At 33.9% G+C, this 24807-nt stretch overlaps 3 protein-coding genes across 3 annotated transcripts; all 3 read left to right on the top strand.

The window, feature by feature from the left end:
- Positions 1 to 1897: 1897 nt before the first annotated feature.
- On the top strand, positions 1898 to 9192 carry LOC110721505. Its single transcript, XM_021900668.1, has 9 exons — positions 1898 to 2412; positions 2500 to 2566; positions 2678 to 2755; positions 7255 to 7307; positions 7788 to 7871; positions 8355 to 8407; positions 8498 to 8562; positions 8648 to 8706; positions 8800 to 9192. The coding sequence occupies exons 1-9, from the start codon at positions 2161 to 2163 to the stop codon at positions 8887 to 8889; spliced, it is 801 nt and encodes a 266-aa protein (XP_021756360.1). The 5' UTR covers positions 1898 to 2160; the 3' UTR covers positions 8890 to 9192.
- A 435-nt stretch (positions 9193 to 9627) lies between these two features.
- On the top strand, positions 9628 to 13333 carry LOC110721504 (probable plastid-lipid-associated protein 11). Its single transcript, XM_021900667.1, has 3 exons — positions 9628 to 10227; positions 10661 to 10726; positions 12926 to 13333. Exons 1-3 carry the CDS (start codon positions 9719 to 9721, stop codon positions 13023 to 13025), a joined length of 675 nt encoding a protein of 224 aa, XP_021756359.1. The 5' UTR covers positions 9628 to 9718; the 3' UTR covers positions 13026 to 13333.
- A 7423-nt stretch (positions 13334 to 20756) lies between these two features.
- LOC110721503 lies at positions 20757 to 21803 on the top strand. The gene is made up of 2 exons (XM_021900666.1): positions 20757 to 20973; positions 21139 to 21803. The coding sequence occupies exons 1-2, from the start codon at positions 20876 to 20878 to the stop codon at positions 21521 to 21523; spliced, it is 483 nt and encodes a 160-aa protein (XP_021756358.1). The 5' UTR covers positions 20757 to 20875; the 3' UTR covers positions 21524 to 21803.
- The last annotated feature ends 3004 nt before the right edge of the window (positions 21804 to 24807 follow it).

Below are 24807 nucleotides of genomic sequence, written 5' to 3'. Positions count from 1 at the left end.
TTGACTTTGGTTTATGTGTTTGAGGATGAAATTTAGGAGATGATAACCCCCTTTCCTAAGATTGAAACGAATTGGTATAGAATCTCAAATTAAAGAAATATGGATTCAAAATTTGATAATAGTTTAGAGTTGTTTGGTTTATTGTTGGAATGGTTTCTAAATCTCATTTATGAGATGGATTGTGAATATCAAGGGTGAGGTAGGTATGGGATTTAAGAATGTATGGTAGAGTTAGAACCCCTTTGAATGAGGTTGTGTAGTTAAAAATCTAAAAACCTTAACTAAACAATAAATTGGATGGAATGGACTCCTACTCCACTCCGAAACATCCCACCAACAGGAGGCATTCTAAACTGCTGACGGTGAGCCGCGTTTGGGGTGCCTACCAGTAGTGAGAATGTCAATTTGCTTACAAATTTATATAGTATCATTGGCTGCCAAATAATACCATTGGAGTATTAGTAGTACAAAATACACTATCAGTTGCACTTAAAAGAATTCCACTGATTTCCAGTAGTACAAAATATACTCTCAGCAATATAGGTCCTCGTAATTGTTTCTCCCTTTTGTATGTGAATTCATGTTTGACAAGAAACAGTGGAGCCCACACCACATTTTTCACTCTTCCCTTCTCTCTCTTCCTTGTACCTTTAATGTATTTTTTAATAATTGTTAGGCAAGGGTTTCGTTTGTACTTCCTACATCAACTGACCCCATGTAAGCTCTTATATTTACGCTTAGAAAAAATGTAAAAGTAATCGTTGGTTATTGTCAAATGTTGAACAATGATGATTTGAGTATTAACTTGTTGGTCACTCCTACATACCATTACATCAAATTCAACATCTACTTTTACAATAAAAATAGTATCACACATGTGCATTGCCCTGCAATCAGTATATAGTAAGATCACTAAAATGGTGTGGCCATGACATGTTGCTCATAAATATAGGGTTAGAAGCATGGAATATCTTTTGATTAATGGTAACCCAAGTGTGAGTGAAACCTTTCCACATTTGTCAATTGTCATGGATTGATTATTTGCAAAAAGATTAATCTACCTTTTTAATGTTGAAATGAATTAAACAACAAAAAATTACATGCAAAATTCACACTTTTAGAATTATACTGATTAGAAAATGCACTTACTTGAATATGCTACCACGTTATCAATATCTACATTATACACACAAGAACATCATTCACATGTTGCCATATACTAATACACACCCAATTTTATACCCTTTTCACATCCATATAAACACTAGAGCATACTTAGGAGAAGCAAAGAATACAATAAGAGAGTGTTTGTGATGCCGACTGAGCAATCCGTCTTGCATACAATGGACTAGCTTCAATCCCCACATCTGTCAACCACAAAGAAGATAAAACAACCTAAAAAAAGATTATTTTTATATTATATATAGGGGTAACTTTTATAATTTTTTTATATTGTAGTAACTTTTATATTATTGAGAGGAAAAATTAATATTGTCATTACTTTAAACTTAATAACCATAACTTGAGGAGAAATTGCTATAATTTTTTATTTTTTTTTAATTTTTTTTATAGAAATCTTCAATATGATAATGATGACATTTTCAACGATAATTTTAGCAGTAACAAAAATGGGTACAACCTTTACAAAAAAATTCAATATGATGAATTTCTAACCATAAAAATCTTAAATTGGTATGGTTTTGCAACAAATTAATGTAAGTCTGCCTATAAAGAATTTGCAAAGTTTGATTTGCGATAAATTTAGGACTTTGGACAATTGATCAACACAAATTCTTATATATGACTACTTATCATAAGGTTTTTACGTTAGTGTTACAGGGGTTATTTTTTCGTTAATATTATGAAGGTTATTCGGTATGTGTTACATGAGTTACTTTTTTAGTGTTAAGATTTAGTCAGTCAGTATGACAGGAGTTAATAAATCAATGTTCTAGCTTATAAAGGTTATTTTGTTCTTTTTAGGATTGCATGGTGTGGGCAGTAAGCTCGGACGCACACAAAACACACTTACTGTATTAATCAAAGCTGAGTATTATAATTTAAAAAAAAAAAAAAAAAAAAAAAACCGAAGAAAAAAAAGCCAAGAAGACTGAAGAAGTGGTAAACAAATGCAACAAGATTAAACTCAAATTAGCGAAAATGGAACCAGAAGAAGGATCATCTTCATCACCATCAATTGAAAATCCGCCATTAACGAGCAGTGAGATTTACTCAGTAGAGAAAGCATTGAAAAGCCTGGAGCTAAGCAATCCATGGATCCAACAAGCTATTCAACAAGCTTTTCTTGTTCAGGAGACCGTCGAACAATCCTTCGATTCCACCATTGCTGCTACTCGTTCTCGTCTCTCTCAAATCCGTTCCACCTCATCTGCTCATTTCCATCAAACTCTCGTTAGTCTATCTCTCGAATTCTAATTATATGTGTTTATGTGTGGTTTTGTGATTAGGGTTTGTGATGAGATTAGGGTTTGAATGCAGGAGTCAGTTAAGGATTTGAAGGCGGAATATGATGCTTATGAAGCTAAGTTCTTTGGCAAAGTTAAAGGTTTGATTTTTTTGATTGAAATTTTATTGCATGGGTTTAAATTGTGTTTAGGGTTGCTGAATTTTTGGTTGTTTAGTAGTTTAATTTGCTTATTTATGGGTTTGGATGCAGAAGGTGCATTTGTTGCGGCTTCACATCCATTTATTGCTACTGGAGCTGTTACTGGGCTGGGTTTGTTGGCACTGCCAGGTATGCCAAAGTTTGATGTTGGAAAATCGAGTTCTACCTGTGATTATCGGTGTTTTGACGGACCGTTGTTTGTATTGCCGTGGGTTTTTGTAAGCTAGTTTGGATGTGGAATGTGATTGTAATGTTTGGTACTCTTCAAGTTGTTTTCATGGCTAGGATATTGAATCACGGGACAGAGATTTTATGTTTTGTCTGATGGCTATGTTATTACGACTGTTGATATGATAGTTAATACGTGGTCAAATTACAAATGCCGATAAAGGATGCTTTACTTACTCCTTTCCTGAAGCAATATTGTGAATCAGAGATGCTCTAGTGTTCTGATATTACTTTATAATATAAATTGCATCAAACTTCTTTGACATATGTGGAATATGAGTAAAACAAAGTAGACAATATAGGATTTTCAGATGGACTTAATAGTAGAGCATTAATCAGTGGCGAATACGAAGTAATATGCTTTTAGCTGAATTTCTTAATAGTTTCATTCGGGAGTCTATTTTAGGATTTTGTTTCTATGTTAGAATGTGAGGTTTTGGGGAATAAAACTTGTGGTCTGCTTGTATAGTAGAGGACTTAGCCCTCTTATCGTTCACTTTGTGTCTTTATCTTCTTAGGCTTAAGATTCACAAATCACAATATTCAGTGGTTTATCTCTGTTTGTGCTCTGTAGTGAAGTACTGGAATATGTTCTTAACAATGCTTCATAGAACAAATTTTTGGTGATAGAGTTATTTTGTTGAGAAGATAAATGGTTGACATATAGATGAAGGCAGGTTCAGTCTACTGGGAGTCCATATATGGTGGTTGTGACTTGTGAGAAGAGAGATATATATTGGCTTGAATTCTAATGGCTTTAATGTTTTACCCATTATTTTTGGTGGAAGATAGAGGTGGACTGCATCATGAGTTTTATGAAATTATGCAGAAGATAGAATTTACAGCGGTGAATGTTATGGCAGGCAGTTTGACATTGGTTGTATTCCCTCAAGACTAAAATCAAGAATTACAGACATTATTACATAGCAGAGTGCCCAAGTGTTTGAGTGAGTGCTTGATGGAGAGGTTATGGCATTATGTGATTTAATAGCAAATTGATATAATGACCATGAATTCTAGACATTACCTAGCAAGGTCCTTCTGTTTTCAAATTCATCAGTTAATTCAGGGCAGAGAGTGCAAAGGTTTTTTAGTGAGTGCTTGATGGAGGGGTAATGACAATATGTGATTTTAGGTTGTGCGAGCAAAATAACAAACGAGTAGCTAATTGGGTGGCAGTCATTGATCTTTGGGTTTAGATGGACTTGTTTTACTTCCCATGGCCATTACCTAGTGACTTGCAAGATAGAAGGCTAGTCCAGATTTATCTATTATCAAAACATCATCAAATTCACTAGGTAATGCCCAATTGCCCATTGAAAGGAAAACTAAAAAGAATTTTGGCATTGGAGGATAAGAGGTCATTGTAAGGTAGCAAGATGATAAATGTTAGTGTGATACTGTGATACCTCTTCTTATATTTATCTATACATGGAGAAGAATGTTGATTGTACTGAAGAGGGTAGTTGAGACATCATCCTTAGAGTGGGAATATATGTTACTATACTATAAAGCTGATGGAGGTGGTATGTTCTCAGGGATTAATTAATGTTAAACTGAAATGGTGGATAAGACAATGAGCTCTGGATACTACTCCCTCCGTTTATTTTTATTTGCAACTTTGGCAGAAGTTGCGGTTCACGAGGCAAAAGATTGAAGGGCAAAGATTAAGAAAGTATAATGGTGATTAATATATCATAGGAGTATGTAATTAAGGTGGAGAGAGAATGTTTGGATAATTAATCAAACCACCCACTGCCACCACCAAGACCAGCCACCACCACCGCCGCCTTCACCAACACCACCGCCGGCTTCACCACCACCGCTACCACCCCCACGAAACCACCACCACAACCAACCCCACGAAACCACCACCACCCTCACGTCATTCCCTCCTTTTTCCGGCAGCCCCCTCCCAAACCAAAAAACCCAGAAATCTTTCATTAACCGATTTCTTCATTCTCCGGCAACACCACCCACTCTACGGCAACCCCCCACCACGCAATCATCAACACCGATCATTACTAATAAGCTAAGAATCTCAGCAATCTGACTAAATGAAGAAATCGTGGCCTCAAATTGAAATAATTGAGCAAAGGGTTATCGATTTGGGCTAAAATTGGAGCTTGCGGCTCTGGATTATGGGATAGCGGCGTTGCTCAGTAGCGCGGCGGTGTGGTGCTGCTCGGTGCAGAGTGGTGCGACGGTGGCTGGTTGATTTTGTGCGATTATTGGTGTTGGGCTGCCGGCCGATTGTTTCTGTTGGTGTGCGGCAGTCTGGTGGTGGTTGTTGCCGGCTGCTATGGCCGAACAGGGGTGAGATGGGGCTGCTGTGGTCAGTGTTGTGGGATGGTGATTTGAGGTTTAATTGGTGGTAGTGGAAGATGCGGCTGGCGATGTTGGCGGCTACTGTTGGTGGTAGGGAGGAGGGTGAAAGAGATGAAGAGCAGAGATGAAGAGGGTGAATGGGTGGTGGGTAGATTAGGAGATGAGTAAATGGATGGGTAAAATTAGGTTAATGATTTTAGATTAGACAAAAAAGTTATTGTGATTAAAATGAGATAAGGGTAACATTAAGAAAATCTGAATTTTTAAGTAAGGGTAAAATAGTAATTTTCAGGGTTTTTGTTTACCCAAAATGGAAATAAAATAGAAAGTTGCACATAATTGTGAGCGGACTAAAATGGCAAAAGTTGCAAATAAAAATAAACGGAGGGAGTATTTATTTTCTAATCAGAACTGTTCGAAGTACTTGGTGAGAGGGATATTGATCTTGCTTGATTTTTATAGCATGTAAGGAGGTGTTAACGTTGATGGAAAAAAAAAGAGGCATTAGGTTATTGTTTAAAATTTAACTTTGAAACACTTGGAAATCTTGGGAAGTGACAAGGTCTTGTGGCTAGATTGATTAGGTGGGTTAAGATTTGCAATATGCTACTTGTTTATTGGCAGCTTAGGGACTGCTTGGCGTCACTGCAAAATTTTGAGTTTGGACTACCATCTATGGTACCTGAACTAGTTATGTTAATTTTGAAAGTTGACAACAAAATCTATGTTTACTAATGTTTAACTTTCATCTAGTCAAATATCTGAACATTCAGTACCCGCAACAATATTGAACAAGCCTTTAGGAGCTGGTTTGATGCTTTCAGAGTGATTTAGTACTTTGAGAGTCTTGGGAAGAAGGAACCACTTGATCCTTTCCTGTAAAGTTTTTGTTATGTTAGTTCTGACTGTTAAGCTGATGAAGATAGTCTAATTGAGGCTTTGAGTGGGTAGAGATGAGGTGTGTTTATTTTGCACTTATAATTTCTAGATGATTGTTTTCCATTTTTGGGCTGTTAATGTGAAAAAGTCTACGAAAAAGTCTATGATCATGTTTGAACGTCCAGTTGTTATGATATGTTCTATGTTTCTTGCTTTGGATTTATGGAAGGAAATGATAGTATTGCGGCAACCTTGAATCTAGTACTTCTTAGGGGTTCTTCTTTAGGTGCTTGTTTGATTCATGATCTGCCTCTTGGAGATTGAGTATACTGAAAATGCTTGAGATCTAATAGTAGAAAGGGTGTATTAAGAGGTTAAATGATTTAAATAAGGAGTCCTGTGTTTCAATCACTTTTATTTCTCATATATGTGGACGGTTTCTGATTTGGAATTTAGAAAACTTAACGTGATAGCTTCCAGAAGTTAAAGCCAAACCCTTTTCTGTTTGTTATTTTATTCTTATTACGAAGTATTAATTACTGTGCGTACTATCTATAGAGCCATTTTAAAAAAAAAAAATATTTTACTGATGGTCAGGAATTGGGCAAGAAAAGACCACACAACTCTTTTTAAAGAAATGAGTGAGGTATCATTTTGGGTGGACAAGTGTCCTAAATCTCAGCTGGTTGGCTGCCTTTTATCCCGAAAAGAGTTGAGCGATAGTTCCTTTTGAGATAGAATTTATAATGACCAGAAGTGATCTCACGTGAAATTTAATCTTTTGTTTACATCTAATATATGATGTACACATGTATGTGTTTCAAGCATTAATGATTTTATAAACCTTTTTTGAATTCTTTCACACTATATATGGCATGATTTAGTCCTGACTGAATTTTTCTGTAGTAATTCGTATATTGCTTGAATCAAATAGTAGCAAGACCTGGACTGGTAGTGTGACATAATACAATGTATCTAACTAGTGAACTACACATCTATTAAAAAAAAAAAAAGCTATTGAACTACACATGTTCCGAGGTCCAGATAGTTGCAATGTATTCCCATAACTTGCTACATCTATACATATGGCTGCTTTTACCTAAGCTACATTACATACTTAGATATGTTTTCAGATTAAGGGTTTTCTTCTTGTTTATTTCTGGCCAATATAACTTTGAGCATGCTTCTTGCAGCTCCAAGACGTTTTTTGTACTATAAAACCTTGCGGCTATTTTCTACTGAAGAGGTGAGCATTTGTATAAAGTAGGATTTGTTTACTGATATTTTACTACTACTTCATAGTTTGCATAGGTTCTATGTTCATCAATTTTATTAATGTTGCTCAGGTGAATTTTTCGCTGTACGAGCCTGGTAGTCACTGCAGACTTTTACTTCATTCCCCGATGAACAATGTTTGCCCAATGTTACTTTGTGCAAACATTGATCTCTTCACTTTTACTTCCCCAAATAGTGCTTGCATCATTGTGTTTCTTTCCATGGCTTTGTTAGTCGTATAAACCAAAATTTTAGTTCTTAATGAATATTGAAACTAGTGGCGTAATTAAACGTCACGGCTTTGTTTTATTTGTACTTTTGTTTGCTAGGTGCTGGGTAATCATGGGGTAGGCACTCTAGGAAGCTTTTTAAGCACTCTAGCATCCTTAGATTATTTTGTCCTGCGAGAGGAAGGACTCTTGATGTATTTGCACACTGTAATTGTGTGCAGGCCTTGATATCTCGTGCTGATGAAAAAGTGAAAGAGCTGAAGCAATCATTTGAACGCTTGAAAGCTGCAACTGAAAAGCTAGAGGTAACATTTTGTGTTTTCTTCCTTGTATTTTTTGTTTGGGTTGCGGTCTCGTAAAAGAAACTTTGGGGAAGCTGAAGGTGTTATAAACAACAACCAAGCTGAAGATGCTTTTTATATGATTAGTTAGGGGTGAAATTGCGCACCTGTAGACCCCCCGAAACTCTTTACTGATAGTTAAAATTCTGGGTTGTTAAGTTGAGTTGAAGCTTTATCTTTCTTGCCTTCCAAAGAATGGTTGCATCACAAACTTTTTCATTTGTAAGAAAAATTTCCTTTGAGAGGGTTTGCTGTGCAGGTCACTCTGAATCATTTACACATGTGTATATTGGAGCAGGTTATGTGTTTTAGGAAACTGGATATCAAAGGGGTGTCAAATCTGTGAATACCTTCTTAGATGTAAACTGACATGGGAAAAGCATTGCTTATCTCCATTCAATGTTAATTTTTTTGTTAAATTTCTCAGTATAGTGTGTGTATTTTCAGAAAAGAGCATCACAGGCAGAGGAGGAGATGCAAAGAGGAAGAACTAAACTGAGGTTTGTTTATTGTGTTGCTACTTGAGTGCTGTGGTTTTGTGTGATCACCTCATTATATTTTGTAAATTATAATTACAAATCTTGTGACAGAAATGCAGGAAATCAGATTAGAAAAGCTGTTAATTCTGCTGATAAGATCGAGAAACAAGCACGAGGTATGGGAGAATATTTCCAGCCTCACCTGAATATTTTTACCAGCTTTTTTTCCGAGTCTGATATATTTGTTTATGGCTCTTACAGGCTTGAAGGATATCCTTGCAGACCTTCCTAGCAGGGAATCATCTCGATTTAATTCACAGGTTTGTTTTATAATTTCAAACACATCAGCTATAGTTGGTGTAATCATAAATTTAAGTATATTACTTATTCGTTCAACTGTGTAAATTTTGCAGATCAAAAACTTAGTTGCTGAGGCAAAACAGGAGCGAAAAGTACTCGCAAAGGAAGTGACAAAGATAAGCAATTATGGGATCTCCATATGAGAGAGCTCTTATTGGGCTGTGTATCTGACTGCGTGTGAATAATTGATGGCAGGAATTGAGTGACTGAGATAGATCAAAACCTCCAGTTTCCTGCTTCCTTCACCCTATACTTGGAAAGTAAACTCAGTTGATTACCGAAATTTTGTCTCACAGAAAATTGTACCAATTGTACATCTGAAGATCAGGATTTGCTTAGAAATATTTCTTACAGCAGATATATTCTTTTGATTCTGCTAATGTTGCAACTCTCTGCGGACAATGTGCAATCAAAATATTATGCATTGACATTTTGTCCTGCCAGAATTTCCTGTGTCCTTACATGGTGCATACAAGTTTCCAAACTTCTTTGAAGACTAATCTATTTAGATAACATGTTTTCTAACACCTAATAAAATTATCAAAAGGTGAGTTTTTCTTTCACTCATGATCCCACATCAATTTTTACTCAATTAAAAGAATAATATTGCTACTCTGTAATGGATAGCAAAGTTGTTCCTAAAAAAATTAATCCCTGAATTCTATAAATAAGTCAATAACCTAATAATTCCCAATATTTGATCATGAGTGCCAAATTCTTTTTAGTTTAGTTATTTGAATAGTAATGATCAGTTATAACATTAATGGTTTAGTATTTGTAATTCGTATAATTTCTTAGGCCGCAATTACTGAACAGTAAAATTAATACTCGCGCAATTACTGAACACTAAAATTAATACTTGTGTAATTACTAAACACTAAAATTAGTATTCCATATGAGAGAGTACATTCGAAAAAGAGAGAGAGAGAGAGAGAGAGGACGGCCATAACTTCTCTTCCCTCTTATCATCTTATGGCCTCAACAATGGCCACAATACTCCATTTCCCCGCCAATTTTCACCCTTCTTCCTCCCTAAAACCCTTCCTAAACCCTAATCAATCAAATCCCTCAATTCCCTCCAAATCCCCTAAATTCTCTCTCTTCTCATCACAATCTCTCTCCGCCAAAACCCACCTCCTTAACCTAATTTCCGATCAAGATCGCGGTCTTAAAACCCAGCAAAACCCTAATCTCCGATCCCAAATTATCGCCGCTATCGATTCCCTCGCTATTCTGGGCAAAGATTTGATCACAACTGATGATTCCCTTTCTGGGACTTGGCGAATGCTTTGGACTACAGAAAAAGAGCAACTTTTTATTATTAAAAATGCCAATTTTTTTGGTACCCAAGTTGGGGACGTTCTTCAAGTTATTGATGTTGATAATCTTAAGCTCAATAATGTAATTACTTTTCCTCCATCTGGGGTTTTCTTCGTTCGATCGAGTATGGAGGTTGCTTCCACTCAAAGAGTTAATTTTAGGTAATTTCATTGTCTTACCTCCTATTTTTGTTTGGGTTTTCTTAAGTATTGCTTTAAATCACATTTCCCTCACTTTAGTTAGTTAGATGTTTCATGTTTTTGTAATTTTTTTTAAAAGATGACTAGACTTTAAAAGAAAGAAATAGAAGGGAGGAGTCATAAATTTTGTAAAGGGAGCCGCAAAGAGCACTGATGTACGATATGAACTCGTAAGACTTTAACCAACTAAACTAATCGGCCTCCACAAATGTAACGAAATGCATTCATGTTTTTAAATATCTTTCCATCCTGAATTGAGAAGAAAGGAAGGGGGAGGGGGGAAGATCTATGAGTAGTCTTTCTTGTTAATTTTGTATTCCTAACCAGTCCTGTGCAATATACATTATAGAAATTATACACTTTTGTAATGTTTGTGTGACATGGGTTTTCTCAGATTTACAAGTGCAGTATTGCGAGGAAAGGATTGGGAGTTTCCTTTACCACCATTTGGGCAGGGATGGTAAGTGTAACTTTTGTTCATGATGAACTTATATATAGCTGTTGAGCATTCTCATTTTCAGGGGATGCTTATTAGAAATTTTATGATATGAATTGTAGCATTCCATTGTATGTGCATGATGCTCATACAGTCATACCTTATGTAATACAGTAAGATTTTGTTGAGTGTTGGATTTTAACTGTTTGAAGGAAATTATATTGGGATTCGAGGCTGTCAATCATCTATAGTTGAGTCTGTCAAGAGTTGTTGATTCAAGCTACTTGCTTCATTAACTAGATTATTTATAATTACCTTCTGATACTATTGTATGGCTCAATGGCTGCATTTCTCAACCAATAAGCCTATTGTTTTCACTCTTTTCAGGCAACACGTTGCCCTTGTTCATCCTATTTAAACAAGTTACAAAAGTTGTCCTCCATTATGATGTCTTGGCCAGTGATATTCCAGTTTCTATTCTTATATCTTGTATGATTTCTAAATGAATTAAAGCTATAGATCAGATATACTTATGTGTCTTCAAATATCACTATATCAGTGCCGCTTTATTGCAATTGAAATAGGCTTCACCCTATAGGATTACAACAAATGTGATCGATGAGCTGCGATGTTTATTGCGATGGCACTGTTTGGTAACTTTGTAAGGTCCTAAATTAATCGGGAAAAGTATCTGCAAAGTGGCTTTAGTGAAGTTCTGATCCCACCTATAAATTCTTCTTGTATTTTTGTTCTCTGGCATCCCACTGTTAATTGCCTTAGTGATATACTCCGTACTACTGTTTAGAGCGCTTTTAGATGTGTATTGGCAGGTTTCCTCATTGCCCTTTTTTCATACAGAGTGGGGGAGAGAGAGATAGGTTGATGGACATACTGTTGATTAATTGGATCTGTTGACAACAGATTTTGAGGAGGAAATTTGTCTATCTTATTTGTATCTTCTTTTTTTTTTGTTCCTTTTCTCTAAGATATTGCATTTTCTTTACTCATGAATAACACATACATAGGATTTCTACATTTTTTTTTTATTGAACTAGGAATAGGGGAAGTATACTCATAGACTTCTTCAAGTAGGTGTAAACTGTAACGAGGAATCTTATCATAGTGAGGAAGGTCAGAATTTATTTTTTAAGATTAAGGAATACTGAAATTACTGTATCTTGAGAACATTTCTTTTCTGCTGGCTGTAGATTCTGTTATACAACTATTGATGTGTAAGTGCTTCACTGACAGCCTGAAGCTAATTTGTAGTTCTGAGATGATTTTGCTGAAAGCTCCTAAAGACTTTGAATGATCTTTAAGAATACAAGACGACACAGATTTCAGAAGTCAGTTGAATACTGACACTATGTTTAGATCACAATTATAGATGAAAGGGAAGGGGAGGAAAGGTAAAATAATATGGGGTGGGCTGCAGAAGAAGGAGAAGAATTTACTCTTCTACTTAAAAGACACAAAAGATGATTAACATGAAGGGTAGGAATGTACCTTCTGTCCAGATCTTTTCGACTTTGGAAGGTTTTGGTTTATTTAGAAGGAAAGAAAATGTATATTGTTCTATTCCCTTCCCTTCCCTTTCCCTCCCTTTTCCTAACCTAACTTCCAAACGAGGGAAAAATGGGTGTTTTAGTGTTCTTTCGTTCAGATTCCTCATCTGAATATAGTTTTTTGAAGTGACTAAAATTTTCTTAGAAAGATGGATAACTAGGTCTGTAGATTGTCCAACCAGACAATATTGTCTTAGGTTAGTAAGTCACAAACTACCTTTTATCTTCTAGGACATTTTGGAGTGACTTCGTCAATTTTCCTTCTTACATCTTATGGTATCTTTAAGCCTTCATTAAGATTCCCTCATCTAAACATATTTTAAATAGTTTTAAAGTGACTAATGTGTTCTTAGAAAGATGGATAACCTGGTCTGTTGATTCTCCAACCAGACAATTTTGTCTTAGTTTATAAGCTACAGAGTACCTTTTATCTTCTAGGACCTTTTGAAGTGACTTTTACCAATTTTCCTTCTTACATCTTATGGCATCTTTAACTCTTTAAGCCTTCACTGTATGCTTTAATGCAAATTAAAGATAAAGTCATAAAGGCATGTTTAATTTTCAAGAACTACTATCAGAGAAATTTTGTTTTACCTTTTGGAGTACATACAGTTATTCTACATAATTGGTTTTATACTTATATCAATTTGTCTTCCAGGTTTGAATCTGTTTATTTGGATGATGACATCCGAGTTGCCAAGGATATACGAGGAGATTACTTAGTTGTTGATCGAGCTCCTTATGAGTGGAAAGAATAGAGGTCCAAAAACACTAAATTGGCGGCTTGGCGTGGTTTCATTCCATGCTGCATGACTTCTTGTAATCCTTACTACTCTGCTTTACTGTAAGTTTGTAATTCTTCTAGGAAAGGAATTCTGTAAATAATGTAAATTTAATTATTTCAAGTACTGATGAAGTGAAATGGTTAGCATATCAGCTGGAGCTTCACTTGAGCTAGATTTCACTTTCAACTGAGGTATCACAGATCTAGCAGAGATCCTTTAATTCCATTCTGTATACCATCATATCTCAATACTTTTCCTTTTGTCATGTTGGCTAGTTAAAAGGTTCAAGGACTGGTAACGTATTATGACGGCTTCATTATGCTCATACTCTTTGAAATGTAATGATGATGATGGTAAACTGAATGGGATAAGGGATCATTTAACATAAAATCGACCTTACTTAGCTCTTGAATTTTGGTAGGGGTGGGGAAGAGGGGACCATAAGGTGGATGTTTGTGTTAACTTTGTGGACTCTTAGACTTGAGAAAAAAGTTCTAATCAGGTTGTGGTGGAACCCTAGTCCGTCGGCAGCCATATGTGCAATTTATACAGGTTATGAGTGAATTTTCCTGAGACATCGCTTGTCAGATCTGATTCTGAGGTCCCTCCTCTAGTTACTGTCAGCATCCTGATAGAACCTCTACAGTATAACGCTATTCAGACAATCTACAATGTCATGGTTATGGTGACATTATTTGTATAGTTAGTATATGCTTTGGTGGTTAGTCATATTTGCATGAAAAAGGTGTGGGGAAATAAGGACCCAGACAACAACAACAACAAGCTTTCTTCTTCTTCTTTTTTTTTTTTTTTTTTTTTTTTTTTTTTCCTTTTTCTTGGTGTAATATGGCCTGCAGTATAAATCATTTTCCCCACCACTTCCAAAGCTATTGGGCGGGGGGTTGCTTAATGCCTATGTTTTAGTGTGCATGTGCTGTGGGAGTCATGGTGATTGAGCAGGCATTTGGGGGCCAGGGATCTTACGTGGTTGTCAATCTTGTTTGGCTTGTTTACTGTCGTTTTAAGGTTATGTTTGTAGGTACGTGTACTGCACTATTACATTAGTATTTACAACTGGCGAGTGATATTGTCCATATGATATCTAAATATAGCGGGTTTAAAGAACGTTTATATAGTGTTTTTATTTTTCAACAAGTATGAATTTATTAGATTTCATTTAAGCTATAAATGTCATTAGAAATATTTTTTTTTAGATGATATCGATGATTTGCTAAAATGAAAAATGAGAAAAACCAATCAAAAGTCTATTAAAAACTCGATAGAAAGATTAAGGTAGAACTTTTGTTTGGTTCACTCAAGCTAAAGTGGCAACCTCGGTTCCAGCACCAAGCTTCTAATCAAGCCTTGTATAAAAATACAATCTTTATAGTTCATAGCATATATAGGTAGATAATCAAGAGAAATACTAACTAGTCACATGAGTTATCTTTTAACATATTTTGCTCAACTTATATCTTTGTGCAACATTTTAAGTTTTAACTTCAACAATTTTTGCTTGACTTATAAATCAATAAAATGTCTAAATTTACATTTACCTATTTTAAAACTTTTTATGGTGTTTTGTTTGACGAGTATCATCCGACTATCTGGTCTAACGAATTAGAACCCATTAGACTATGTGATGAAAGAGTAACAAAAACTACAAAACCTTCATCCCTGTTTTTTTTCCTCATCTTTTATTTTGGGTGTTTCTTTAATATTGCTTCATTATCTTATTTGGTAATTACAAGTTTACAACTTTATGTGAGAATATTTTACGAGGTTTCTTAAAAGGTAAATTTTATTATATGAGGCAATAGTAAAAGAACAAAGGAAGTAGTTAACAACTTAGTTGATCCAAGCTTAGGTGGCTCGAGTATTAGTTAAAATCTCCAATCACATCATTACTTCTTGATTTTTTTTTTTTTTTTTTTTTTTTTTTTTTTTTTTTTTTTGCCCTATGATGGGTCAAAAATAAAAAGCAAGAAAGAATAAAGCTGACAAGTAAAAAAAAGAAAAAGAAAAAAAGGCTAAGAAACATAAAGAAGAAACAACTACCATGAGTGAATGCATAAATGACAGATGTCAATTCACCAAGAAATGATACATGTTCGTGTAACTATTACAAGTATAGTGTATATATAGTGTATAGTGATAGGTACTGTTTTTTTCTTTGTGATGATGTGAGGTTATTAAATTCTGCATTTATGTGATCATAGACTTTTTTATATTCTTATTTTTACTGCTTATATATATTATGAAATGAAATCATCATTCATAATTTCATTCGTACTAATTATATACAATCTGCTCCAACCATATTTGTAAGTGGGTTTGACTATGCATGACAAAGTTGTACTACTATTAGTCGTGTTCTACTACTAGATTGATTAATCTTTAGCTAAGTGGGGGTGTCTTAATGCTTTTGTCATAGTTTGATTAGTCTAGACTTTGGCCTACATAGATCCTCCTCTTTCTCCACTCACAACCATGGTGTCTAGTGGAGAGATCGAGAGCGAGCTGAACAAATGATTTAAATTAGATTCGGCTTCAGTTGTAGACCTTGTAGTTGTATTTAAGTGATGAGTCATTTGGTTTATGTTAAGTCAAAATCGACTCAATATAATTCATATTTAAGTCTATAATAAATTGATTTATCATGAAATCTGATCATTGTTAGTCAAATGGAGTCTAGGAAATTGTATGGACATGCATGCCATCATAGAGTTCATTTTGAATTTTAATAATTTTGTCCAGTCTAGATCAATCTTTAGGTTCTCGATTCGTAGATTAAAAAGACATTTTTCTCTTTTCAATGCTAAATCAATCTAGTCATTCATTTTATTCATCTGATTTTTACTATACTAAGATCAGTTTATTGATTAAACTATCGTATTATTATAATCATCTTCCAAACGGAAGAACAACTTCTGTACCTTAACTTATCAAAATAACAATTAAAGATTCTCATTGTATATCGTATCTAACTTAATTTATTTGTCAGAAAAACTTCCTGATCTAAGAACAGTTTGCATCATTACCATATGATTGTTGACTTAATTAATGTTCAAATAACGATGCATCTTTAATTGTAAACTCGGATCTGGAATCATCATAATAGCATGATTTAATTGTTGCATTATTATTTTACTTCCACAACATATGTTTTGATAGGAATATGAGATACAAATTCCCATAATCATGCTGCAGAGATCCATAGCATCATGTTGTTCTGTCTCTGACTTATATTTATCACATATACAAACTATATAGTATATCTATGAGTTTATGTCATGTTCAATTAAGCATATTAATTAATTTTTACTTTTTAGCAGAATTGATGAAAACTGAGGAGACAATTTGCTTGTTTAGTTCGACATGTACATAGTTATGAATACGCATATGTTTTAGATTTGAAAGGTTGTGCCTTTTGTTGTAGCCTCTTCCTAGGAATCCAACCTTTAGAGAGTATATAATAGTAAAGGGTATTATTATGTCGTCGCTTTATCAAGGGTGCAAATCGTTGATTAAGACTTTGCATTGGTCGTCTTTAGTTTGCTCAGCTCATTGTATATACGTGCTAAAAAACAATTATAATTTAGATGATTCATTCCAAATAGTAGTAAATCTCAAGAGTGAATGATTTCACTTGACCTAAAGCAAGTTACCCTTAAACAATATACACACGCCAAATCGAATATCTAATTGACACAATATAAGTCAAGTAATAATGCTTATAGTAGATGTTTGTAGAGTCATATTTTTTTTTTTTTGTTTTTTTTTGTACAGTCATATATAAAACTACGTGAGCATGCATGGATTATGTATAAATATAAAACCAATCAACCTAAATTATAGTGTAATACTTTAGTTATTATTATTATCATACTACATTACAATTTAATAATGATATGAAAATTAATAATTCATAGATAAGTTTTATTGATAGTTTTAAGATAGTTTGGTAGTAACAACGGCTCAAAGCCCAAGGGTGAGAGACAATACATATGATCGAGCGTGGTATTTGGATAAGAGAAGGCTAAAAAAGGGAGCAACTGGCCATTCTCATGTCATGCTTATCCATATAACTATGTAATTCATTAATTATCATACCTATGATTTTTATGTCACTACACCAACTTTTCACCAAACTTTAGCACACTAAAATGATGATGCTACTAACAATACTTTGACTCTTCTTAACCTACTTGTATCCTCCCAACAATTTATACTTATTCTTTTTTCAAATTTTATTGGCAAATATATATGTCCAATTAATTGATGAATATTTGTTGATATATAAGAAAAACTTTAATCTTGCTTTTCCAATATCAAACTTTATGTATCTTCATGTATACATAAAACTATTAATAGTCAAATTTATATAGTTTCTAAAAATCGTATACGAGTTAGAAAATGTTTATATAAGCATTAATAAGATGTACTCAAGTCATATTTTTGTAGATGAGGTAAATTTTCTCTGTGTTGCTTTATTTTGTGTCAACTGAAACTTTACTCTTTCCACCTTATGCTTTAATAATACTTTTGTTAAAATCAAACCAGAAAAACTTAAATTGGATCAGATATTATCATAATGTTCGATAATATAAATTGAATCAGAAAAATATAGTCCAAATAAAATTTAAAATATTCATATCAAAACGTAGATAAGACCATATAAATAAGGGAGAGCGAACAAAGCCTAACCTAGCTAAGAGATGGGTTGCCTTACCACCAAGGCAACTCCTCGACTCTTAATCAAGAGCAATAAGCCAATAAGTCTATGTTCTGAAGTCTAGCCATGAAGATCGATAATATATACGACAAGTAAAGGGACAAAGTTGACCCAAACTTTCATTTTTGTTGACTTAAAACACTGTATTAATCCTCCTTCCGCTTCTAGGAAACTTCGAAGTTCCACCTACCTGATTTTTAACCCTAAGCTAGTCGCATCGAGTGAAAAATGACGTGATGAGAGTGTTGCATGCAAAATTTTTACCATTTATGGTAAAAACTGTAGCCCATATTGTCATTTCTTTTTATTTAAATTTCATTACATATTTGGCACATAAATAATTAAATATGCATATATTCATACTCCGTAGCCTTGACAAAATCGATTTGAATTTGGCTTATAATCGGACGATTTGGAACCAATTTGAAATTGAACAAAGTTATTGAGACCTGACGCAAATTCATTATAAGTGGTGGAAATTGAACTACTTCTCCTGTTTCCAAATATTTGTCTCGGACCATTTGGTATATGCGGGCACATTTTACAGCGTAATATTGTAATCTTAACATCTCAAACTACGAAATAACTAGTCTAACCATTGACCTGTATTGTGATTCGATACCGACCTATAAAAATGTTTACTACAAAAATAACATGACCTAAGCTCAAACCACAAACCTTGTACACAACATTCAACTTACAAAATAACATACGAGTAATTATTAAAACTTTTGAATGATTGTTTAAAGTAGAATCACCATAATACTGTTAGTATAAATCTTTGAATTTGGCTTTTAAATATTTTTAGAAGAAAAAATCAATGGCTAGAATGATTGAGAATAAAAGATAAACAATATAGATTCATGGATATAAACCTTGATCGATCTCTAGCTACTAGCTAGAGTTGAATTGTGATCATCTCATATAATTGTACCTACTACTTTTAAACATTAATGCAGTATTTTATACTTTGTAATCTCATCATGCAATCATGCATGCATAGATATAAAGCATGGCTGCTTCAATGTAAAGTTCATTTGAGGTCATGCATATGCATGGGATCTTAGGACTGATGAATTGAAATATATGGGCTAGATGATGGCAGCGCTAACTACTTTGGACTATGCTTGTCTAGGAGGTGGATAATTTTGAACGTGTATCTACTTAGGTTTGAATTAATTTTCATACTTGTTAAACATCAGGTGTGATAGTTAAGAAGTGGCGGCGTTCTCCAGTAAATAATAGGTTGTGGTGATACTAATTACATTTTGAAAGTAATAATCGTCACATTGTCTTAACATCTTAATTTTTTTTTGTGTTCCACCCGCTTCACCCTTTAGGCTAATTCGAATTCGAGGATAAAATTTAGGTGGTTAGATTCCAATCTCCTCCCGATTGTTGCATGTTGCGGGAGATCGAATACGTGGTCCTCCCCAATCACCATTAAACCAACAGCCAATTGGTCTTAATATCTTATAATTGAGCATATTTTTCGAGATATGAGCGTGCGGTTGAATTTTTCTCATACTCTATCCATCACTCACTCAATCTTGGTAAGCCATTTGAAAAGATAAATCTTCAATGTCTAAGCTACCATTACTATTTTTGAAAATTTGACAACTTTTTAAATATTATGACATATTATTTTCAAACAGAGAAAATACACGAAACATAGTAAAATAGGTCAATACCGTTTCAATGGCGAATTCACAACCACAAGATTTGATGCCTAAACATTCTTGTAAATGTCCATTGGAAATGCTTCCATCCACACAAGCTCACACCACGTGAAAAATCGAACCCCAAAATAATAGCACTAGCTGCCACCTAATTAGCCTCTCTTTCATAATTAGATCATTAAATAATACATTAGGGCATCCACGTTCATGATTAATTAATCGTTCTTTTCTTTGTTTGACCTATTTTCTAGGATAAATAATCCATTTTCTCTATCTATGCATACATCTCCTTTCCCCCCCTCTCTCTCTATCCTCTCAGCTCACACGAGCCTCATCAGTACATGACTCAAGAAATAATACAACAAAGAGAAATTGATGAGAAAATTATACTTCGTATATAATACGTAATTGAACGTAGTTGATCATAAACTCGCATTAGTAAAACCGTGAAATCTCATATAGTGAAACGTTATCTTATAAAAAAAAAGTTAGTTTGTGCTTTTAGTGTTGACCATCTCGTGATTTGCATGTTAATTATATATTCACTTATTTCTATTATTTACTAATATAATTTTTATTACCTTTCTTATAATTCATCATACTTTTGAAATCATTTACAGAGTAATATTTATGAGATTTGTAGCTATAAATACATTATTTTGTTGATACTTTGAATGATTCTAATGATACTCTATTGATTTCATTTGTTACATAATTGATCAGCATATTACTTTTCTTTATTATCCTAACAAAGCATTTTCATATAACATTTTCAAATTAGGTTTCGTTTACCAAACTTATCATTTACAGCTCGAAATCAAAATAGACATACTAATACTATCTTCATACGGAGTATATTGCATTAGATTTGATTCATTCATTCCTTTAAACAAGGTCTTACACTGAAAAAAAAAAACGTAAAAATTAAGATATGGTCAGAATTCTCCTTTAAAAATGGGAAAAAGAAAATTCCTACAAATAAAATTGTTCTACCAAAACAACAAATAATATCGAAAAAAAATGGAAAAAAAAAATGAAAAAAAAATTTCCGGTTCACATCTTAAATTCTCTTTCACTCTTTGCCTGTCTCTGTAAATTGGGCCCACCCTCCCAACTGAAAACGACTGCAAGCAACCTGTGGTCTACCTCTGCAACTTATTACTACTAATAAAAATTTATAAATAAATATTATTATTATAGTACTATAAAGTAATGTTTTAATAAAAATATTATTTAATTTAATAAAAAGATACACTACCTTTTTTTTCCTAATATAAATATCAAGTATACACATTAGAAGCTTTGACTCAGATCGATACGCCGACTCATATCCAATTTTTTTCTCTTCACTTTCTCTCTCTTACTCATTCTCTCTTTAACCATTCACCTCTTTCTCTCTCCAAAAAAAAATGGCGGATCAAGATAGAGTATGCTGCATGTGTGGTGATATCGGCTTCGCTGATAAGCTGTTCAAGTGCTCCAGTTGTCGCTTTCGCTTCCAACACTTGTACGTATCCATCTAATCTATTCGTGCTGTTTATTGGCTCTGATATCGTGTTAAGATTTTAAAGCAAAAACTTTATTCTCATTCTGTATATATTTTGTGTTTGTATTAGGTTTGATTGTTTATGCTCTGATACCATGTTAAATGATAATTTTTATTATTTTATAGGTATTGTAGCAACTATTTTTACGGAAGCCAAGAATTATTATCACCATCGTCGTCATCATCATCCATCACAAAATCATTGGACATATGTGACTGGTGTCAAAGTGAAGGTAGAAACTCCTCAACAACCAACAAACACCACAGTGGATCTTACAAGAGATCATTATCATCGTCGTCATCATCATCATCCATGGACCATCATCGTAATCTCCATATTCACTCCGAGTATACGTCGGGCGAAAGAATCAAACAACACCAAGATCACCAAACTGGTGGTGCCGGAGAAAGAGGAACTCCCAAGAACAACAACAACAACAACTCTGGTATACCGTCACCTCGGCCCAGCGCTCACCGTCGCTACAAACTTCTCAAGGATGTCATGTGCTAATGATCATATCATCATCGTCATCAAGTGAGTTTGTGATAGTTCTTCCTAAAAGTTGTAAGATAAGTTTAGTTTTTCTTTTTGCTTTTTTTTTTTTTTTTTTGGTTTAGTGTGTGCTAGTTAATTAGCTTTTTTAGTTTTTAATGATGATGAGTTTTGTCTTGTGTAAATATTTTGTTTAATTAGAGAAGCTTGATCTTAAAACTTTTTTTTTTTTTAATAGTGTACTTTATTAAATCGTTACGAAGAACTATGTTATGTATAAAAATAATTATGTTTTTCTTATCTCTTTGTTATTTTGGGATGAGTGTTTGTTTAAGAATTCTGGTATGTTTAAGCCGACTTTATTCATCGTAATTTTATATACTTGTACATTATATTATTGTATTGTATTGTACTTCATTTCTTGACAAAAGGTTTACTAAATAATAATCTAGTTGGTCCCCTAGGAAAAAAAATCCTAGTTTGTCTCTAAAGTAGAAAAATTTACGAGTATAGTATTATTGATTTAATTTAATTAATTTAAAGATGTCGGGCAATGCTTACGAAGGAGGGGAGGTAATGATCTAATTTTAATTAATATACACCAACTACGTGAACGGCATAAGAGTTGATAACTCATATTAAGTGCTATTTGTACGTGTTGTACGTTGTTTACTACAGTATACTAGTATATGTTATACAAGTTCTTTTTCAAGTTCATTATATTGATTTATGTGTGAAGTACAACGACAAAAAGAACTTGGAAGACGATAACGAACCATACATGTTACACACACATGCACACACTCTATGGCTCTATGCTAGTTCGTTCTCTGGTATGTGCTAAATGTTGGAGGAATGGTTAATGATTTTGCAATAGGAATTTAGCTTGTTTTGATATATTAGTCACTCCTATGATAGAGCAATATTTTGTCCTTGTCAATAATTGGTTAAGGGGTAGGGGGGTATGTATGTTGAATGTACTTCGTATGTAATATGGTGCTTTACAGAAAATGAAGTTGCACCTTTTTTTTTTTTTTTTTTGGAGTCCAATTCAATGCACTTTTTTCATCCTTGTCCTTTTGTCAAAGGGTTCATAGTACCTAAAGCTGCTAGCTTTCTCAAATACGTTGAAGGTTATTTATTGACACCCTCAATTATTAGTTTAAACTTTAAAGCTAGACTTACTTGTTACTCTATTTCCTTTTTGGAGAAATTGATATGCCTAAGAGGTTCTACATTTTTGACACTATGTGTTTTGGAATTAAGATATAATTGTTCCCGTCATTTATTAGAGTTTGTCTTATATAATACATCTATCTTACTGAATTATTAGAAGATTTTAATAAGATTACTTATTGTTACGCAATAGGTTTAATAATCTGCTATTAGAAGTTTTCCTTCAATTTGTATATCAAAAACTTTGAAAATCATTTTAAACCATTAAAAGGCCTTAAATTAGCAAACTTTTAAGGATGCATGGACAAGTCTAAATGTTCATGGCTTAATTTTATTTTATTTTATTTTTCATTACTAAATTTTTAATTCATGTATATAATGTACTATGTACTACACAAAATGACAAAAGTAATTAGGTTAAGAAATTATTCCTAGCTTTCACTAGTGGGATTGCACTATATTATCTGATCACTACGGAGTAACAAACTAGCTTGTTTTGTTCAGTATACACATATACTCCCTCCGTTACGAATTACTCGCAACAAACTAGGGGATTGCGGACTCCTAGACAAAATATTGAAAGCATGATTAATGAAAAATAAGGGCATTCACTTCAGTATTAATCAAAGTCAAAATAAATAAATAAATAAATAAAATAAATAAATCAATGTTTACAGCCCAACAACTTAAATTCACGAACCACCACCACCTAGCACCACGAAACCACCCAACACCACCATCTAGCACTACGAAACCACCCAACTCCACCACCTAGCAGCGCGAACCCACTAACCACCCAGCAACATGAAACACCGAATCCACCACAACCCAGCAGCACGAACAACCACAACCCAGCTGCTCGAACAACCACAACCCACCACCACCCACAACCCACGAACCCAGAACCAATCAAATTACAACCGACGAACCCTAAACCTAGAAGTCGAACCCAGAACCCCAAAACCCAAAACCCACAACCAAGGAACCCACAATTCACGAACCCAGAACTAATGCCTTCTCTATCATCAATTAAATCTTTAATTGGTCAAATTTAACCATCAAAACTCTAGATCCAAAGTTTTCATGGTTAAATTTGACCATAAAACCTTCAGATGTGTGCTTCACCGGCAATAATGAAACAACAAGAAGAGGAAGAGAGAGAAAACAGAGGCGGCCATAAGCAAGGGGACAGCGACAGTGCCTTCCAGCGACGGTGCTGGTCTCCATAGAATGTTGCGGTCGAATTGAGGGGAGATGAACAAAGAGAGAGAAGTTTATGGGTTGATGAAGAGAGACTGGAGATCAGTGGTAGTGGTGGTGGTAGTTGCCAATGAAGGTGATGATGAATTTAGATGGAAGGGGATTTTTTTTTGGTGGAAATGGTTAAGTTAATTAATGTCAATCTTTAAGTTAATGAGATAAAATCATTAGTTTAATTAGGGTGTTTAAAAAAAATAAGGGCAATTTTGTAAAATCACACAAAAAACTTACTATAAAAGGAAAAAAAAGTTTGTTGCGAGTAATATGTAACGGCTATTTTTAGTAATTGTTGCGAGTAATATGTAACGGAGGGAGTATTTTAGGTTGTTAATACTATTGTTTGTCAATTTGACATACATGCCAATATCGTTTGTGGATAATAAGTACCAATAAAACACCCAATACCTAGTGAATCTATGTACATAATTAACTAATTAAATTATCAATACAGGTATTAGTTAGCTATACATATGATTGAAAATTTGAAAATGTATTAACTTTGAATAAATGTGTAAGCTGAGGCCAAGATTATTGTTGTTGGAGTGTGGGCTCTTGTAAAATTAAAGGTGGGAATTTATAGAGTACAAGCAATTGCTAAGTGTATGGAGCATGGTGTGGTGCGTAGAGAGAGAAAGAGAGAAATTTAAGAAAGAGAAGGCTTCTTGTCCATTCATTTTTTTTCTTCTTCTAAATAGATTATTTTTCTTTTATACACTAGGCTCTTAATATATTCTACAAAATTTTAGTGTTGAATTTGTACTAGTTTGACTTTCTGTATTGGGCATAGTATAGAGTGTTGGAGTACGTATCTTTTAGATTGTACAAGTTGACATATTAGAGACACTTTGGGGGTGGAATTCCCCTAC

The sequence above is a fragment of the Chenopodium quinoa genome, unplaced genomic scaffold (genome assembly GCF_001683475.1).
Source record: "Chenopodium quinoa cultivar QQ74 unplaced genomic scaffold, ASM168347v1, whole genome shotgun sequence".
NCBI lineage: Eukaryota > Viridiplantae > Streptophyta > Magnoliopsida > Caryophyllales > Amaranthaceae > Chenopodium > Chenopodium quinoa.
The sequence above is the reverse complement of the archived record's forward strand: the minus strand, read 5'-3'. Positions and strand labels throughout refer to the sequence as shown.

What these genes read in the sequence shown, in the direction of transcription:
- LOC110721505 (XM_021900668.1), top strand. Translation starts at nt 2,161, where the DNA reads ATGGAACCAGAAGAAGGATCATCTTCATCACCATCAATTGAAAATCCG. An exon ending in GTTCTTTGGCAAAGTTAAAG is followed by an intron (nt 2,567 to 2,677) that starts GTTTGATTTTTT and finishes GTTTGGATGCAG; the next exon opens with AAGGTGCATTTGTTGCGGCT. An exon ending in GGCTATTTTCTACTGAAGAG is followed by an intron (nt 7,308 to 7,787) that starts GTGAGCATTTGT and finishes AATTGTGTGCAG; the next exon opens with GCCTTGATATCTCGTGCTGA.
- LOC110721504 (XM_021900667.1), top strand. Translation starts at nt 9,719, where the DNA reads ATGGCCTCAACAATGGCCACAATACTCCATTTCCCCGCCAATTTTCAC. An exon ending in ACTCAAAGAGTTAATTTTAG is followed by an intron (nt 10,228 to 10,660) that starts GTAATTTCATTG and finishes GGGTTTTCTCAG; the next exon opens with ATTTACAAGTGCAGTATTGC. An exon ending in CCACCATTTGGGCAGGGATG is followed by an intron (nt 10,727 to 12,925) that starts GTAAGTGTAACT and finishes TTTGTCTTCCAG; the next exon opens with GTTTGAATCTGTTTATTTGG.
- LOC110721503 (XM_021900666.1), top strand. Translation starts at nt 20,876, where the DNA reads ATGGCGGATCAAGATAGAGTATGCTGCATGTGTGGTGATATCGGCTTC. An exon ending in CGCTTTCGCTTCCAACACTT is followed by an intron (nt 20,974 to 21,138) that starts GTACGTATCCAT and finishes ATTATTTTATAG; the next exon opens with GTATTGTAGCAACTATTTTT.